Source organism: Phaethon aethereus (genome assembly GCF_964289735.1).
Source record: "Phaethon aethereus genome assembly, chromosome: 4".
Taxonomy (NCBI): domain Eukaryota; kingdom Metazoa; phylum Chordata; class Aves; order Phaethontiformes; family Phaethontidae; genus Phaethon; species Phaethon aethereus.
Window position 1 is genome coordinate 16,803,438 of NC_138578.1, and position 20,717 is coordinate 16,824,154.

The window sequence follows — 20,717 nt, forward strand, 5'->3', positions numbered from 1 at the left end:
GTTTAGTTATGTCAGACAATAAATTAGATTTTATAGATAATGGGTTTTGTTAGGTTTTTTTTGTTTGATTTTAAGAAAAATTGTTTTTGATGTAGTATGAAAAGCCTCTCTCCTACTCTAATTCAATGAGATTGTTATGCATTGTGCCCCTTGGATAAAGGATGATATCCAGTTACTTTATCTTCAGAAAACTTGACTTAGTCATTACCTCTGTTTTGAAATAAAAAAAATAAATTTGAGAGCTTTCCACCACCCTTCTAGAAGGAGCTTCTTTACAGCCATCAATCAGCTTCAGCTGCAGACTAGGACAGCCAATAGTCCCTGCAGTTAAACTGAGAGCACCTATCTGAAAAATTTGATCTAATGAAGAATACATAGGGATCGTGTATGCCGTGAGAGTCTAAAAAAATTGTTCTTCATGGATGGCTCTTTATACTGGCTCTTGTTAAGGGAAGAGCACAGAAATGTTTCTTCTACATTGAATAGACAGCACAGTATAAAGAAACTTAGCTACAGAAATATCTTGCTACGAGGCTTCCTCATGTCCCTGCAGAGGTAGAATCAATGCTGAGTTAGAAGCTCTTCTTAGTCTTCCTTTTGGATATAAATTTAATAGAAGGAACATGTTACCTGCATTATACCAAAATGTAATGCTGTAGGAGAGATGCAGGAGTACTGTGGTGACTGATGTAGCATTTTATACAACTGTCATATAGCAAGAGGTCAGGCCCATTATAGTACCAGAAATTATTTTCTGAGGGATTCTAAAAAGTTTACTAGCTTTACCTTTCACTATACAACTTGAGTTGCTCAACAGCACTCCTTTACAACCTTTTATACCTGCCTATGTGCAACACTAACTTGTGGTACTGCAACTGGAATGGTGTTGCAGGCCCTACTACAAGGCTAACATCTCAATACGCTGAAGTAGGATGCTTTGGCAACTGAGAAGTGGAACTACAGTTTGAGAAACAAGGACTCAATCTTGAACAGCCACAGCTGTTTATTTCTGCTACAGGCAGCTGGATGCTTTTTCCTCTCGCTACAGATGATACAGTAGCAAGACAAGTCTGTCCCACAGCTGTAGTCACTGCAATAGCTGGCAATCAGGTTTTTGCTGCAGAGAAGACGATACCTCCCCTAACTGCTTGGTACGATACCCTTGCAGTGCAAGTTTTAGTCCAGCAGCAGAACCTAACTCTCTACTATAAAACAACAAAACAGCCTTTTTGATTAGTAGACAAAATTTAGACTTTAATATAAATTAACGTCAGTGATGTTATGAACAGTCAATTTATGCATAGGTAATTAACCACAAATCAGTTTACACACCGCATTCTTCACCGTTTAACTGTAATGCTAATACTGCTTTTATGGTGTTGAACATCAAGCACAAGCTCATCTCCAGCCTGAACTTGGATGGGCTCATCAAGAACAACTGCAGCTTGTTTCCAGTGCGAGGACTCATCAGATGTATTCAAGCTATGGTCTTCATCTAGATGTATGTGATACCAGAAGGGAATTGCAGTGACTTGGCCAGACTTACAAATGTGTACCTAAAAATATTTAAAATTTTAGTTTCATCAGTTACACCCTTTTCAAAGAAATAAGAAAATAAAGTAGTTCAAACCATTTCAGACAGACCTGCAGACAAAGTAAATTCTGTATTGAAATTTTCAGCCAAGGTGAGCAATTAATGAGCAGCTCTGCAGAACAGCAGTTAAGTGCACGTCTAACTTTATGTAGACGCAACTCACCTTCACTTCTCTGCTGGAGCTGTTCAACAGAGGGTTCATGAGATCCAGCCTTAAAAGCTCTGCCGGCTTGCTCAGGGGTAGACATGGTAACGTAGAGAGATCCAAATACACACGAACAGGTACCTAAGAGTATATACCATAACTTCAGGCATCAGCCGCCATTAAAAAGTGAATAGTTAAAAGCATAATCATAATAGAAAAGTTTTACAGGCATTACACTAATTTTTAGAGATAGAGCCAAAATACAAAATATACCCTTCTAATCCCTTCTGAAAGGGATTCTAATTCTAATCCATCACTGAAATGTGACTGTTGGGATACAAGGTGACAAAGACAACAGTAGCAGCACTGTCACTCTTCTGTGCAGTAACACTGCATCTCTCATGACTCAGACAAAACTTTTCCCACACTAGTTCTAAAACAAGTGTTACCCATTTTACTTTATCTTAAGGTCCCTGTCTGGTCACATAAACCTCTCTTGGTAACTTCAACAATATGAAGACATTTCAGCTCTTTAGTTTTCATGCAGTTTACACCAAAACTAAACAGCTAGACAGCCGCAGGCTCTAGAACTGTGCCTGGAAGACACCCACCAACTTCATACCTTGAACTGGTTGATAAAAGGGGCTATATTAAACCCAAGCGTTGGTTCTGTTCCTTGAACAGCACTTTCCAGTAACAGAGCCTCTGACTCTACAAGCATCCCATATACCAACACATACTGTGGGAAAATCTTCCCTCCACTGTGAAGTAAACACCTGTAAAATGGGAGAGATTTGACCTCTCAAGCGCATCATTCAACAGTGATGAAAGAATATCAACTACTATGGCACACTAGTCCTCCTTCTGAAGTCAAGTGCTCATCAGCATTTGAGTTTGATCCCATTTGACCAGACAGCTGCATTATACAAAAAAAAAGAAAACTTGTCACATAATACTAAAACTAAGGAACTAAAGTAACCTTTTCACAGTGTCAGTACTGGAAACTGTGATATTTCAAGATGAAGACAGTGGGACTTATTCATAGCACCATCATCCAATCCTGAAGGACTGGCAGAAACGTTTAATAAAAACTGCAAGTCAGGAAGTACATACTGTTGGGGGGCACTAGTTAAGGAGGCAACATACCCATAAGGAAATGAAGCCTGGTGGGAATTTAAGTCACCCTTCTTTAAATGTTTAACTAAAGTTGACAGCAATATAAGACAACAGCATTTTTTCCTGAAAAAACACCTGAGCCTTGCTTGGTCTCTTGCTACAGAAAATGACACTGCTGAGAACAGCAACAGAATAGAAGCTTTCATTCAGCCTAACATCAAACAATTCAATACAGATTAGTTTAGGCTTCCTTTTCCTATAGCAGGCATCTTTTCATAGGAACTGGGTAGCTAAGTAGTGTGCTATTGGAGGTATTTTCATGCCAACAGATTTGAGTCTGCATATAGACAAAAGTCATAGTAATCTCCCATTTGTTCTTACAGCAAAAAAATCTTTCAAGTCATCCAAACATTTAATCAAAACTTTAAAAAGGTAATGAAAATAAATCACCTGGAATATTCTGCCATCACTATGCATGAAGATGAACAGAGAAGATTCCCTAGCACCACAAAAGGGGATAAACCTGTTTCACATTTACTTTTTTCCTACCCATTTCCATTGTTTTATATCTCTTCCTCTGCGTTCCTTCCCACCAGTTTTCAGATATTACAGACTCCTAGGAATATTTTGTCCATTTATACTGTACCTGGATATTGCAGCCTTTTCCATCACTTCCTGCTGGATTAAACCTGATGTCTCTATAACATCCAAGATAATAATACTCCACAATTTGTCTGATTTGGGTCTCTGTAGCATCACACTTTCATCTTCTACATGGCTGAGCCAAAACTCTAATGTTTCCTTAGGGAAATTGTTAGCTTCTGAAATCAGATTAAGTGCTGCCTGATGCTGTTCCTTCTCAATAGAACTGTAGGCTCTCACTGGTCCAAGTTTGCCTGCTATAACCGGCAGGATGGAGAAGCCTTCAGATACATCTAAAATGTACAAAGGATCAGGAGGAACATCGAGAGAGGTCTTGCTTTGACTCTCTTGGAAGTTCATCCCACTGCCATGTCCATCAACATCCATGGACTGCAAGTCCTTACTTGGATTTAATGACAACAGCACTTTGCCCATGGCAGCTTTAAAGCATTTGTGGTACGGTACATTGTTCAGCAGGGAGATTTCTGTGGATTCCAACACACACACTTGACCGTTGCCATCCTGTTCGCTAGTTGTCTGAAGACCAGCCAGAGCATTACATAATTCAGCCTCATTGCCCAAATTCAGTGTGTCATCTCTGTCACCAAAGTCCATTCCACACTCTGAAGTCAAAGAAGAAATCTTCTGGATCTTCAAGTAGCAGTCTTGGCAACAAACCTCCATCATCACAGTATCTCCAGTCTTCACAGAGTAATCTTGGCAAAATAGCAAAAGACTCATGTCAGTTACTTTACAGCAAACATCAGTCAAGCAGACATAGAGTGCTTAACAAAAAAAGCATCTCATTTCTTCATTAGTTATTACTAGCATGTATGAAAGAATTGTTCTACTCTGTAGCCCACAAGCTGAAATCTGCAATTGTGCATTAACATTTGCCTTGAACTGTCCCACACTAGGCAAAATCCATTTATTCTCAAAATAAGCCTTTCTATGATAAATTGGTATTACTTTAAGTGTTCTGTCAACAGCAGAGCAGAACAAAAACATACTGGTAAAGAAACTGCTTTTGTTTTATAATGCTAAATATGAAATATTTACATTTTAATACCTCCTGTAGACAAAGGTGAATTTGTAGTTTCATGGAAAACAATAGCTACAGTTTAGAAAGGGTGGTTTATTCAAAATAAATTTTACTTTAACATTTATGGTATACTGCTCAAGATGGTTTTAGGATACTCTGTGTATGTTCTAAGAAAGTAAACCCACTGATACAGACCAGAATTTCAAAACAAAAATGCTACAGTTTGACAAATAATTACCAACCGTATGAAATTCAACAGGAGCAAGTGCCGGATTCTCCACCTGGGACGGGGTAACCCTGGTTATATGTACAATTTGGAGGATGAGAGGCTGGAGAACAGCCCCACAGAGAGCGAGCTGGGGGTTTGGGTGGATGGCAAATTGAGTGTAAGTCAACAGTGTGTCCTGACAGCAAAAAGGGCCAACCACGTCCTGGGGTGCATCAAGCACAGTATAGCTAGCTAGTCAAGGGAGGCAATTGTCCAACTCTACTCTGCACTGGTGCAGCCCCACCTTGAGTACTGTGTGCAGTTCTGGGCACCTCAATATAAAGAAGGACATCAAACTATTGGAGTGCGTCCACAGCAGGGTGATCAAGATGGTAAAAGGCCTTGAGGGCAAGACTTATGAGGAGTGGCTGAGGTCACTTGGCTTGTTCAGCTTGTAGAAGAGAAGGCTGAGGGGTGACCTCATCACAGTCTACAACTTCCTCAAGGGGGGCAGTAGAGCAGGAGGTGCTGATCTCTCTCTGGTGACCAGCAACAGGACACAAGGAAATGGAGTGAAGCTGTATCTGGGGAAGTTCAGATTGGACATTAGGAAAGGGTTCTCCACTCAGAGGGTTGTCAGTCACTGGAACAGGCTCCCCAGGGAAGTGGTCACAGCATCAAGCCTGTCAGAGTTCAAGGAGCATCTGGAAAACTCTTAGTCATATGATTTAGTTTTAGGTAGTTCTGCGAGGAGCAGGGAGTTGGACTCTATGATCCTTATGGGTCCCTTCCAGCTGGAGATATTCTAAGCTCCTATGAAACATGAGAATGGAAAACAGGTGAATGGAGAGTAGAGGCTGCTGGAAATGGCTCTGCTACTGTGTGTGTGGGGGGGAACAGTATTCAAGCTGAGTCCAAAATGGTGGTGAAGGGTAGGCGGGAATGTTTAGTTTTGTTCTTGTGGCAGTACCAACTAGCTACTCCTACCTCACCTCCCCCACTTCCCTTCCACAAGTCACATCTTGACTAAGTAGACCCAGTCAGTAGTCCCACTTTTTGGAGCTGCACCACAAGGCATTTAAATTCAGTATAGAAAAAAATAAAATTTAATGAAAAGCATTCTCTCAGATCTTAAGTAGGTCCCATATCTGCTTCACAGCAGAGCCCCATGAACAAGATCTGTTGCAGGGACTGTGCACTATAGTCCAGAAACGTGATGAGGAACTACCTCACAGCTACTTGTTGTTCAACTTCTCCTAAACCTATTTGCTGCCACGTCCTAACCTCTGAGATAACCTAACTAGCTTAAATCAAAATGAAACCAAGTTAATGTACCGCAACAAGAAAGTCCAGAGGACGTACCAAGCAGGCCCTGCACAGGATAGACTGCCTGTTCCCAGCAAGTTTCTTCACTGGGACTTGTAGACAGAGAGTGATCATCATCAAGCTGTAGTACAAACCACACCACCACAGCATCTAGTATTCCTCCTTCAGTGACTGGCAGGCTGAGCTTCCAGGGCTTTCTAGCTGCAAGGCTTTTCAGCTCCTGACCAATGTGTAAAGAGAGAAAAAATGTGAGAGTTTCTTTCCATAAATAAAAAATATTTTTTATTACACTAATTCACATAAATTTCTGCACCAAATCACAAGGGCACCCAACAGAAACCTGAAGTTAACAAGCCACTACAATACCAGTTATCATCATTAGTCCTCACTAGCATAGGAACTGTCTTCCCAGATACAACTACAATTATCGACAAAACCAACCTGCATCCATCAGCCATTAAAGCAAACATGCCTACATCTAAGAACGCACGTATTTAAAAACACTGAAAACTGCAAGAAAGGCTTTAGACTGGCAAGGCTTGCCTTATGAGAAGTAATAAAACCAGAGCCAGTCTTTTGGGCTGGATTCCAGTGCTTCACTTAAAACCTGTGTTTAATCAGTTCTAGAAATACTGTATGTAAGCACTGGATTCACTTGAACAGAGGTTCAGCAAAATCATTACAAAAACACTAAGTATCCATCTTTGTGGATATTTTCTCTGCTACCTGGGCTACAGGCTTTGTGTAAAAGCTCAGGCATGAACAATTTCACTACTGGGAAGAACTAAGATCTCCCCTAAAGGGGTCAGGTTATAAATTCTCCAATACTCCTAAAAAGTTTTGAATATGTAACAGGAATTTACTCGTCTTCCATGTACAATTTACTTTCCTCAGTAATTACCTTCTGCTACCAACATTGTAGCTTGTTGCTACCCCATAGCAACAATCATTGTAGATTATTGCTACCCCATAAAAGGTCCAGCTCTAATGTCTTAGACAGTTCCAGCATAAACCGATTAACAGGAGGTCAAGCACAACTGACCAAAGATTCTCTGAGTCACAACCATTCTGCTCAGTAACAGTCTTTCCTAACATTTATCAGCTTCCTGATCTGCTTATGTCAACATTTGCCCTAAGTGTCAACATGGAAACACACAGGGCAAAAGAGAAGTTCCACTCTAAGAACATGAGTAGCTCTTCACATGCTATATTTTTTTTTATTTTTCCCCTCTTTATTCTCATTCTGTGTTCTCCAAGAGTTGGTCTACATCTCTTCTCACCATTGAGAGAAGGCTGAACAACACACGTGTTAAAATTATGGGATGCTAATAATGTTCATAAGATTCCACTGTTCTTCAATAAATGTGCTTTACTGCTAGTCATTTTTTCTGTACATTCTCAACTAGAGAGGAAGAGAGTGCTAAGTTGAAGCTTTGCTGGCAGTAAGCCCCTTGAAGCAAGACAGGAAGAGCACAAGCATGCATCTGTTTCTCAGCTTCTGGGAAGTTATTGCTGTTTAAAGTATATTTGATATTAAAAATATTCTTCCTGCTTATTCCTCAAAAGCAGCAGTCACAAGGTTCTCATCCAGTGGTTCTAGTCACTGTAGTGTTACATCCCTATTTTGTGGCATGCAACACAAACACCCACTCGAAGGCAGTTATTTCAGCTGTCCCTGCTCCCTACCACGCTTCCTATCCCACATTTATTCCTCACATTTGTACACTGCATAAACTTTTTTCTATTATTTATGACAATTAGAGACTCTAACAGCTCTAGCGCACCAGGACGGCAATTTATCAACTAATGTAGTTAAAGAGACAGCAAAGAAAATAAAGCAATGATGCAGGAATAGGCAGTTAAAAAAAAAACCCAAAATGATGTTATGCCACATTATATTCTCTGAATGAGAAAAAGATAACTTGCATAAAAAAAGTAAATGGGACTACAAATTGAAGGAAAAAATACAGAAAGAATGCAGTTACCAAGTTTCCTATGTCTTGATCTAGAATTTCTCAAATATTCCACACAGTAACTTCTCATGAAAATTAGAAAGGGTCAGTATCTGTAATTGTTGGCAAGAGCTCTGTTCCTTTAGGGCCTGAAAGTGAGACTAAGCTTTAATTACTGGCTGCTGAGGTAAACACTCACTTCCACTCCCAGTGGCACTGATCTGCCACCAGCAAACATCCACACAGGTAGCACCAGGCTAGGTGCAAGTGTCTGCAGCTTGTAATTATAGCCACATCTCATTCCCATGCCGGGGAGGAACTGAGCTGCTCCTAATAATAACAGCAGTAATAAAGTAATCATCATAACTCAGCTGCTTTTTTAAAAATTTTCACTTATTATCACTATTTCTCTGCTCTCTACTGATGTCTTTGAAGCCTCCTTACAACTCTGGTTGAGAAACACTGTTATACTGTACATTAAGCCTTTTTCTCAGTTAATTTAGGTCTGGATAGTTAGTACAAGCAGAATAAATGCAACACCACTCTCATTCTTTGAAATACAAGTTTAGAAAATGTGTCCTTGAAATTACCTTACTAGGGCTAAGTGATTTCTAATCTGAATTTCAATCTTTCATAGGTAATGAAACTGAAACTTCAAATGGGCAGTTCTGAAATACAGTGTAAAGAGTAACACTGTTCTTTACTCTTCAAAATTATCTTTACATGTCTGCCAGCAGGCAGGGAGGGACCTCTCAGATGAGAGTAATAGTTTCTTATTGATGCTAGAAGCAGAAGCAACATTAGGTCACAGAGAGATCGCTCCCAGCAGTATACTGAAGAGCCTTGTCTTATTTAATTTTTAATCTCAGGATGTCAGACAAGCCAACTAGGAAAAGCTATTGATTCAGAAACACTGCAATTTCTGGCCAAGCAGTGGCCAAGAATAATTTCATTTATATAACAGAATCTATTTTAAGCTCTGACTCAATGCTAACTCCTCACCACAGGTCAATGAGCAAGAAATACTCCAGAGATCAGATGTATCCTCTCTTTAGCATGCTCAGCTGTGAGTGGCAGAGGTCCTTGCCTTACACTTCAGGCCTATTTAGTATACACATACAAACATATTTTGAGCAAAATACACAAAATAATGCTACTGTATTTCAGATGCCGTGTTACAGAAATACCGGAAGATACCAAAGGAGCTGAAGGGTGGAATCAAACTGGTTGAATTGGATAGGATAACTTATTCATCTCCCCTCTTTCACACTTACCTATCAACACTTACAGACATTTTTACACCAAAAATACATCCTTTCTCTTTTGTCTTCAAGAGTTTCTTGAAGACTCTAACTTTAGAGGAATAAAGGAAGTCAGCTCCAGAACTGCATAAATTTAGGATGGGTCTATTGCATTCTTCCTTCCTTCCCATCCCTGTGGCTCCCCTCCCTGCCAACTGAGGCTGGCAGTTGTTTGATACTATGGTGAGCTAGTTTAGTTCCCTAAACTATGCCAAACAAAAAACTCCACCTTCAAAAACTAACTGTCATCTGATGAATCACATCACCACTAGACAAGGATCAAAACCAGCAGAGGATTTCAGTGTAGCCCTGCCAACTTTGCACTTGTGAACTATTCAGAAATTGAACCCAGAAAGCAAATAAGAGATGGGGCTCTTGTTGTTCATAAATAGATTACTTATAAGGATGTAAACAAAAAATAAATCATCACCTGTAGATTGTTGAAATCAACTGTCATTACTTGACACGGTTCTGTCAGAGGTACATAACCTCCAGGAATACGACTGAGCTTCTCAGTGGTGTAAGGTTCGACAGTTTCTTCTGAAGCAGAAGCAGAAGCATATGTTGGACTAAAGAACTGCACAGAATTTGACAAGCGCACACCAGCAACTTCTTGCATTTCCACTCTGGGAGTAAAGGAAAAAAGGGAAGAAATGAAACTTCAAATAATTTGACCAAAAACCCCAAAGGAAGTTCTCCCCAGGCTGGCTAAGTATTTTTAAATGCACAGAATGTAAGAATAGAAAAACAATAAAACAATTCTCTAGGGTTTTTATTATGTTCAAAGCAGCTCTAAAGCACAGAAAATGCATATCACTTTCAAGAATCAGAACTGAATGCTGTCAGTAGGAATTGAGAAAAAGCCCAATATGTCCTTTGTCAAAGGCTACAGACTTTTGCCCCCTGAAGTACACTCATTGAGTCTTGACAAAGAACTAGAAAGAAGGTTATACCCTATGATAATAAGAACAAATAAAGCTTTTCTGATGCTGCTGCATTAGACAGATAATGAAGGTGTTTCTTTCAGGTGAACAGAACAGTCAGAACAAAGATAGATATGCAAGAGAAAAATGCATTTTTGGAGCCTCTTTGACAGAAAACTTGCATTTTGCAGTACCTTTATATATTTATCAAGCACAATCTATGCAGAATAAGGCATTTTTCATAGTTACATAGCTGCAAAGAAAGTCTCAGTATTGATTTCTTGGTGGAAAAAGGGCTTTGACAACTCAGCATATACTTATCCTCTCTTTTAAGACAGAAGATCAATCAGGTTTCTAGAAAAAACCTTATATGAAAAGCTTCAAAGAAGAAAGAATGCTGTAACTGCTTTAAAACAGTTACTTACTTACACTGCCCAACTCTTAGGTTTGAGGACTTAAGATACATTCTCATTCTCTAAGAACAAGTCAGGAAGTTACAGGAGATGAATCTGGCACAAAGCTACACTTTAAATTATACCAAAAAAGTACATTTGTCTGAAGGACTTAGTGCTTCCCATTTAAGTGACAGTTGTCAAGCAAATCTGAATTCTCATAGCGAGATCTAGCACTCAGAAGTTCAAATCGCAACTAGCTAAATTTCTATTTCTAGAAGTATTTTTAATTCTGAATCACTTGCTCAGGAACCTCCCCTCCCTGCAAAAGATCTCCCTACAACTAAGTATGACTAGACAGGCTGTCTAACAGTATTCTCAACCGGTATGGTCATCTCCTTGAAGATCCCAAATGCAAAATTGAGTAAGTTGCCTTATGTCACAACCTGGATTCTTAGGCAAATATATTTTGACCATTACACATAGCTAAAATACAAAAATGAATCAGACTCCATCTTTGGAGCCATTCCCTAGCAATAAAAGTATGTGACATACAGAAAACAATAGTAGTAAGTACTTCACAATAAACACTAAAAAATACAGCAACATAATCAACAATTAGTCTTCTCACCTGCTCAGTGAAGTAACATACATTTTAACAACAAGGGTGAGAATGTATTCTCCTTCATTTGAAATTGAATCCATGTATTATTTTAAAACAAATACTCCAACTAAAACAGAACAGCTGCTGCACAAGGAGCTGCACAATTGTGGAAGAGGTCAGCAGGTTATTATATTATCATGAACCTTTCTGGCTTCAATACATAAGCACAGAAGTAGAGCCACTTTATTGCCTCTCTTTGAGGCCTAATTGACTAAAAATTAAACATTAAAAAAACCTGAAACCTGTAATTCTTACAGTGAATTGAATTAGTAAAGAAACCCATATTCTGGCATATTTTACTCAAAATGACTAAATGTAGATGCATGTTGTCCTAGAATATTGTTTTACTGTTACATACAGCTCTTGAAAGATCTCTATTTCAAACTTGGAAAACAATATGTAGTATACTCTGGTATTTTAAAAGTTTTGTGGTAGTCTAAATTTATGCTTAGTAAAACTCAAGTCTTCTCACAAGTTTGTCAGTTCATTTGTTCAACCGCAATGACTTCAGGAGAAAATTAAAGCTAACCATAAAAAAAAAAACCCCAACCAAAAAACAACAACAACAACAACAACAACAAAACAAAACCAAAAACCACCCTCACATAATATCACAGCAGAGTTAGGCCCTATATTCATTCTAGGGAACACAAGCAATGGGTAAAAGCAGCACCAGCTATAGCAAAGAAACATTACAATTTTCACAAAGCATCAAGTAATAAAGCTACAAGAAGGGGTAAGACAGCACAAAACATTTGGAAAGTTGGCTTAAGTGCACCAAAAATGGGACTACAAGAAAACTAGTATGATTTATCTAGAATTTCACTATATCCTAGGTAAAAAACCCTAAAAACAAATCAGAGCACAAGTAGTGCAGCATAACTTAAAATTGATAAAATAAACGGGCAGAATATAAAGCAAAAGGTATTGGACACAGACAGATGACTGTGATATGCAAGATTATCAATTGGAGTGAAAAGGAATTATCTCCCTCAGCAAGATGAATCAGTATTTGATAACAGATTAAACACACTTTTAAATGTACTTCAGAAGAAAAAACGTCAGGTATTTGTAGATTTCTGGGCTCTACATCCGTTTATAACCACAAAAAATATTAAATCATGAGGAAGAGCTCCAAGAAGAGATATACTTTCACACTGCTATTTCATTAGGCATCCGTAAATTAGTGTTTTCTTTAATCTGCAACATGATTAATCCTAAACAAAATACATCAAGTCCCAAACCTCTCAGGCAGAGACTGTCTCCACACAGTGACACTGTTCTAGAAGATGAGAATAAAAATTAATATGAAGGTAATTGATACACAGTCAGAGCTGCTCTCAGCAAATAAACCCTACTATAGACTAGCTCAGAATCAGGCAAGGCACATATCCAGAGAGATAATGCTAGGTGGGGTCATTAACACTTAGGCTTTACAAAAGCCTGTCCTGATCTTCTGAAAGGGTTTGATCCAGCAGCGAAGTATGGAGCGGATTATAGAGAGGGTAAAATAAGGATAAAGGCCAAGTGTTAATCCAAGAATCTCCAGTACAGAAATTGAGAAGCAATTTTACTATTAAGGAATTAAATTTCTTCAGTATGTGTTAAAGGTATGTATTTCAGCGTAACTGAAAATCAAGAGTTTCTGATGAAGTGATCCAGAAAGTCTGAACCACAAAGCGGGTGGAGGGGATAGGGATGAGCCTGGAAAAGGGGTGGGGAGGGTAAGAGCAGAAATCTGTTTAGTGAAACGGATAATCAGCCGTTCAGAAAATAAAGAGAACAGTAAATTAAAAATCCCCAATAAAACCCACTGGTCTCTCTTCCCAGATAACAAATATGTGTTCCAACTGGGCTATAGTTTAAACATACCTGTGATGTCTACGTATCTCTCTGCATTCCACTGCCATTCCAAAAATTGTAGCACTTGCAGGAATAACTCTGCCATAGTCTCCAGTACTGACATCTTGATTTTTAGGCTGTGAAAACATTAATAACAGCATGCAATGAGACAGTGACCTATTTCTACCACCACTGCAAAGCCTAGGTTACACATTAATGAGCCATTCAAGATTATAGTCAAAAAATCAGTTAAGTTCTTCGTGACTAGTAAAGTTTCTGGTCTTTGTCATTCCAGTCGACCACTAAAGGAGTTTCTTAAATACTATGTTTCAATATACCCACACATCAGCTTTACTGCAGTCTACGACTCCCTCTGTGCAATTCTGAAAGTGTTTTTAAATTTGTATTCTGTTAGAATACATTGAAACATTTAAGGATCTTTCCTTTATTGCATCATTCCTAGACTTGACACTAGAGGTCACCAGCTCAATACAACATAAAAGCTTCCAGCCAAATAAGACTTCTTTTTAAATTAGTTGTAATCAAGGCAACATCAAAATAAAAGAGAAGTCCTTCTATTTCATAAGACCTAACAGAGGTTTACCTATATAGGACTCCTTGCCATATTACTTTGCTTAATGTATGCTAGCTAAAATGCAAAATACATAAAGTAAAATCCGAGATCCAGTGGAATTGTTTAGTCTTTCAAAAATATTTAGTTAGCAAAAATAAAGAGCATAAGCATATAGCATATTTACCAAATTATAATTGACTGTTTCCTAGTGTTATGATGAGAAATAACTCTACCACAATTCAGCATTTTCTGCTTAGATTGACATGCTTTCTAGTACTAGTTGATGTCTCAAAATGACCAGGTTGTAATCAAATTTGCAGGAAAATAGTGCTTTTAAAACACACGCAAACCCCTTTGGTGTTACTTACAAAGAGGAGGAAAAAAAAGAAGGGGAAAACAAAGGAATGAACAGTGATCAAGAGTGAACCATGACTTTATGATGGAAGGTTACATTAGGGAAAAATGCATTGCAAGTACCTGTCTACTCAGAACATGAGCTCACAGAATTACAACATATGCAGCTGCCTCGTTGCCTTTCATGAAAATCAAATTCATAAAACAAACCCAGATCACTAATTTTTAAAGTATTAAATATTTACAAGACAGTTGTTCCTTACGTATGTCTGAATTTGTATACATGCACAAACACATATATATGCATTAATATATATCAAACAAAACATGAATCCCATTTATACATACGTACCCAAATCACCTACCTTTGGTTCTAATAATAGATGTTCCCAGGCATGTATCAAGCTTTCCACAATTCCTTCGCCAAATAAACCAGCATCAACCGTTTCTGTGACAACCAAGGAAACTCTAGATAAGAAAAAGAACACCATGAAATATAATGTATAACACACATTCCTGTAAACAATCATTCTTTTAAAGAAAAAAGAAACCACCATACCAATGTGAGCTCAGAGCAAAACTTTTACCAGTGTTCTGAAGTTTCAATACAGACGGGCAATTTAATTCTTCCAACAAATTATGGGTTTTGTTGTTAGAAGTTATTCAAGATACAGATAAATGAGAATAAATATTGAGCAAGAGTTTACCATAAAGCTTCTTGTTCAGCATTTATAAATTGTGTGGGAAGAACCTAGCCAAAACAGGAAGATGTTTCAGCCTGGGCACACAGCCAATGATACTACATAATATGGATTTTGTCTGAATCTTGTGCAAGAGTATGCATCTGTGCACGGGTGTTAAAAAGAAATTAAAAAAACCAAACCAAACAACAAAATTATAAACAAAGCACAACAAAATTACTACACAGACTAACAGATCCTAAAATCCTAGTCCTTTGGATTTAAACTAAAAAAGGTATGGCATGATAAGACAAGACATTTCCACAAGAGTAACAATTTATTCCTGGCAGGTGACATCCAGTAACTCATCATATACATGAAGCAGATGCATCTGATCGGTTACTGTAGCTGAGCTGACACAATTAGACACAGCTTGACTGACATGCTGAACCATGGGAGCCACATCATTTCAGATCATGAGCCTATACCATCACCAGATACTTTATTAAATGTTACTAATTAAGAGTAAAATGGATTATTTCCTTCCCACATTTAAACTGCATGCCTAGTAGCGGTGAGCTGAAGTCATAAACCAGTCCTTTGCATATACCACAAAAACAAAAAATCCCCTGATTTCTACCTACTAAAAATTTACAGATCCTCCCGCTGAATGGGGTAGTGAGCAAGGAGGAACAAGGTAGCACAAAAAGCCCAGATCACATATGCCAAAAGCTGTAATGCTGATCAAATTCTAATTTGCCAAGAGCACTTCCAAGCTGCTGATTTGTCCCAGTAGCTCTTACTATGCTCTAGAAGACATTATCTAATATTGGAAAAATAAGCTACTTAATTTTCCAAAGCACATGGATCTCTGCTAGACAGGTGGGCAGATGCATCCATACAAACAAGCAGCTCAGTAGAAACACAAAAAACTATTCTCACAGGACAAATGGCAACACCCTTCCCCTGAATTTTACTGCAATTTCTAAAGCCACAGACAAAGCCCTATGGGTCCCTCCCATGGCAGGGTGATGACTTTCACAGCTAGTCAGACCAGCCACCACCAGCCTTCCAGATGCAAACAGCAAGGAACAGCGTGGCACCTTCTCACCTCCAAACACAGTAGCTCTCTCCATAGGGGACAGAGAGGCAGGAAGGTTTTCCCTAACTCCCTGATCAGAAGAGGCAGACAATCTGTAATTTCTGCTCTCTCTAACAAATATAGACATTGACGTGGAGTTGCAGGGGTGTGGTACATCCCAGAAACAGTCTTCCTTTGCAGGCTCTATTACATACCTCCATCCTATTAATGGGCTGCAGAAGGGAGCCACAAAGTTGTTAGGTATAAAAATGTGTTAAAATTACTTTCATGATGTAGTAATCTAATTTCTCTTTTCCTATTGCTGCAATATAATTGCATATGCCCCAAACCTCTCACCAAAGAATTAAACTCCTTAATTTATGACAATGTTGATCTATCATAGAAATTAGTATAATCTAAAGAACATGTTATCATTTCTGCACTGCTCTATAAAAACATAAAACACACAGAGAACCTTCTCACATTATGGGTAATATCATAGGCAAAGTTATTTCCTGTTTAGGTCACAGGATATTTTCTATTGTCTTAAATTAAAAGCAAATTAAAAATAATATCACAACAGAGCACAACAACGTACCTTTCTGGTATGTGCTTTGGAATTTCTATATCAAGTGACTTCAAATGCAGAAGTTTGATCTCTCTTTCCATATTATTTGCTGCCACCACATCACAGGCAAGTTCATACATCGTTTTCGATAATTCACAGGCATAGACAAAAGATGCTCCTGCTTTTTTTGCAAACATACTGAAAAACAAGAATCAGGGCTTTTCCCCTCCAGCTTAAATCATTTTAGGTAAAGCATGACAAGATACTGAGTTTTCTTAAGTTCTATTTCCACATCTGCTTCATATTTCTAACAGTTCAAGTCTAAAAATCATCAGGTAAATGAACTAGTAACTCTTGTGTGAACACCAATATTGCACAAATTGATATCCTCTTGATACGCTATCACCAAAAAAAAGTAAATACTACAGGTAGCATAAAGGTACTCCCCCAGCTATGCTAAATCCACGCTTTATACTAGACTCAATACTTGAAGACAGGACACATGACATTACAACTCCAAAACCAACATGAGTGAGTCAATTTATACAGCAGTTATTGGCACAAAAAGCATCTGCAACAAATAATTAAAGAAAAGAGTTAAAACAATGCTGTAGACACTAATCTCCAGACTCACTGACTTCTGAAAGCTTTTTTTCCTTTCTTAAGTTGTGTCTCAATAAAGACATGAAAGTAATTTTTTTTTTGGTAGCAACCAAACTTTGGTAGACAACAAATACATTTCTATTAAGTTCATGTTAAATATACACTTATGACACACCTCAAGATTCCTGTTCCTGTTCCAATATCAAGGACAGATTTGCACCCTGAGCCGACAGCATTCTCAATTGCTCTCAGGTAAGTAAGGTTCCTCTTGGTATCGTTCAGCATGATGAAGTGCCAACGTTCCACAAGCCAGTTTGCAACACGGTAAAAATTCTCCTTTGCATCAGCAAAGTCTGGGTTAAGCTTCACTGCTTTATGAAAATATCCAGCTGCTTCATCTCTAAAGCCCATTCTAATAGGAAAAATGACAAATAAATAGAAAGCATGCATTCAGCTGCCAAGTATCTGTGAATACCTGTGGGTCTGTAATGAGGTCTTACATCAGTTAGAAGACAATGGAAATATTTTGCATTAGTTAGATTATCTTTTTCATATCACCTTATGAAAAAGAACGATTTACAGCTCTACATCAAATCACTTTAAAATGCAAAAGGTAGTCAAAAAATACCATTGTGTGCACCAGTCTTCATCCACTACTACATGCTTTGACAAAGTAGAACAGATTTTACAAGAACTTGCTGGAACAATGACAGCAGCAACTTTGCAATTCAGTGTCACAGATTTTCAAGTCAGGAGAATGCTACAAACCCTGAAACCGCTTTACTGTATTTAACTGGAACACACTGTAAAACAACCAAATTTTGAGTTGCCAGCACTCACATTAAGTGGTAATTCTGAAACTAAATTGAGAACTTGAAGCAGGTTTTTATGATACCTATAGCATATTCTCAAATCAGACAGCACTGAAAAAAACCAAAATCTATGAAATGCAAGAAACAGGTACATTTTAATACAATGCTCAGAGAGTTGTTCCTTAAAACAAACAAATAAAGTAATCACAAAAATCAAACCTAATTAAAACTACCTGGCTCCAGGACCTATGATTTCAGTCTTAAAAGTCTAGTCTCAGAAGACCTTAGAACCCTGAGCAACAGCAAAGCACCATGTTTTGCACTGTTTGGAGAAAGCAGGAAAACAATGCTTCGCACTAACAAATAAAAGCATAAGCTCAAACCTTTAAGAACAGCCCTACACAGTACAGTATGCATGACCAGCGTCTTCACTTCAAAGGTCTGTTATATGTGACCTCAAGAATTAAAAGACAATATTTAAAGGCAGTAGTTCTCAGGGATCTAACAGGAAAAAAAAGGAAGAACTTCAAAAATTGTAGGTTAATCACAACAACAGTTAACACAGTGAAGTAACAATTTTGGTCTCTTTTTTGTTTAGTAATTCCTTAATAAATTGTTAGAAAATACTTGAAGGCAGAGCTTTACTTCCAAGTTATAGTTTAGTAAAAGTGCTTTTACACTTTTTTTTTTCAGTTTTGCTGTGACTGTCAACATTTATTTTAGCATTGGCTACTCTATTTTAAGCTGACAAACAGATCTGAAGTTCAACAGTACACACTACACAGCATTAGGCATATGCTGCAGTTACCTCTTTTAAGCACATTTTTTTTATGTGCTCTGCTGAATTTGGCCTTGTTTGTTAAGATACAATACTAAATGTAAACCTTACCAAAACTGCATATACATTACAACCAACCTGAAAAGATGTTCTCCCATACTATTACATATCACTTCATCATTCGGATACAGTTCAAGTGCTTGTTCATAGCAGTTGAACAGATCTTGAATCCGTGCCAGAGAATCTAGCTCTTCTGCCCATTTAAAAAGAGTAAACTGAAATGTTTCCTAGAAAATAAAACATGCACCACTGAGTTGCTGGTAGTTACCAGAAGTAGGGAACTGAGCCCTGAAAACATCTAGAGGTATTCTGACATGCACCTGAACAGCCTCATTTCCCTAAGCAGCAGCATACTACTGTTTGCTATCATCCCAAGTTAGCTGGCTCACTTGAAGAAGCAGAAATAAGCTCTCGGATATCCACACACAGAGTATCTTCACCCAGTAGAAGAGGCCGTATGTCTATTAATGCATGCTATATGACAAGCCAATACTAACATGGCCCTATTTTTATTAGGCTTAGTTGACACACACAGACTAATACTGTATCAATTCCCATCCCACAGGCATACAGCGCTTATTAAACAAGTTACTGCCTGTCTCCATTATTACTGTGTTCTGCTTTTATTTTTGAAGACTGAATAGGAAAATCAGTTACACACAACAAATCACAAGCACAAAACATGTCACAAAGCCCCAAGAGGAATACAGTAAATAAAATTGTTTCAAGCAATTCAAAGAGCACTTACCTTGATGCTAGTTTTTAACTCAGGAGCTAGATTTAGGACCAAGAGATAGTGAGCATATGCAGTTCCAAAATCCTGGTCCTCCAGGCAATGCTGAGCACTCTGCAAAGACCTGGAAACTAATTCCCGCCTGCCGGCTTCCTGACCACCTCTATGGTTACAATTAAATTTAGCATTGGAGTTGGGCATTCTGAAGGATGTAAATACTCCCTCTTCCTACAAAAAGAGAAAAAGAAAAAAAGAAAAAGAAAAAAAAAGCAAGCTGTGTATAATGTAGGCCAAAAAGGTTGCACACAAAGCTGACAGATCAAACAACGTTATAATTTTCACTAGCATTAGTAAAGACATCCTCCCTCTCTCCAAATCCTGAGTATTCAAAAACTTACTCATCTTTACGCCACTGATAATTCCATCAACTTTAAAATGAGCGTTCACATTCAAAAGTGAAGTGCACATCATGTTTATGTTAGACCAGGTCCCAGAAAGCGGTTACACTTCTTTACTCTTTAACATTCATTTTTGTAATATATACTTTAGCATGTCTCTGACCAAATTGTTTTACACATTGGAAACTCATGCATTTATAACTTTCATAATCAGCCAGAAAATCTGTAGGTTAAAACTTTTCCTTTTCAACAACTATCTTCATAAAGCAAAGACTCATAGAAAAATAGCTAACAACCTCAGTTTATTTTACACAAGGCATCTATTTATCCCCTTAGGAAAACGTTAAAGTGTTACCAGAATCAATATGCACATTTTTATAACTGCCTTGGTTACCACTTTTCATACTTACTTACATAAAAGAGAGCCTAATACCGCCTTCAGGATTTTCAGATGTATCCTAAAGCTGAAGAAAGTCAACGTTACATGGAGAGGGACTGCAAGAAACACAGCACCATCACAACTCGACTTTTTTTTTTTGCTTTTTCTTAAAAAAAAACCAGCAAACATGGGCCACGTCTTAAGTCAAGCACCAGTAATTCACGCTGGGGCATGCAAAACCAAGGTGGGCCGTGCAAACTCGGCTGCCGTAGCGATTTAGAGGCCTGGGGGCAGGGGACGAGGGGGCCGGCTCCGACCGGCGGGGAGCGCGGCGGCGCCGGAAAGCCTCGCAGGCCGCACTACCCCCAGACACCACCCCGCTGGCGGGACAAGCCCCAGGGCCGCAAGGGAAGCAGCGGAGTAGGGTTGGCGAGCTTCGCCTGCGTCCGGGACAGAGCGCCGGGCGCTCCCAGAGCCATCACCTGCTCGCCACGGAAGGAAGCTCCTACACAGCCGCCTTACACGCTGCTGGCCGCCGCCATCTTAGTGC

At 38.5% G+C, this 20,717-nt stretch overlaps 1 protein-coding gene across 1 annotated transcript; it reads right to left on the minus strand.

Annotated features, from left to right (window-relative positions):
* Positions 1-1,340: 1,340 nt before the first annotated feature.
* PRMT9 (protein arginine methyltransferase 9) lies at positions 1,341-17,419 on the minus strand (the record flags this gene model as incomplete). Its single annotated transcript, XM_081999259.1, has 10 exons — positions 17,183-17,419; positions 16,435-16,602; positions 14,441-14,543; positions 13,178-13,284; positions 9,757-9,952; positions 6,110-6,293; positions 3,502-4,213; positions 2,362-2,515; positions 1,758-1,880; positions 1,341-1,556 (listed from the first exon to the last, which is right to left on the minus strand). Exons 1-10 carry the CDS (start codon positions 17,416-17,418, stop codon positions 1,341-1,343), a joined length of 2,199 nt encoding a protein of 732 aa, XP_081855385.1. The 5' UTR covers position 17,419.
* Positions 17,420-20,717: the final 3,298 nt, after the last annotated feature.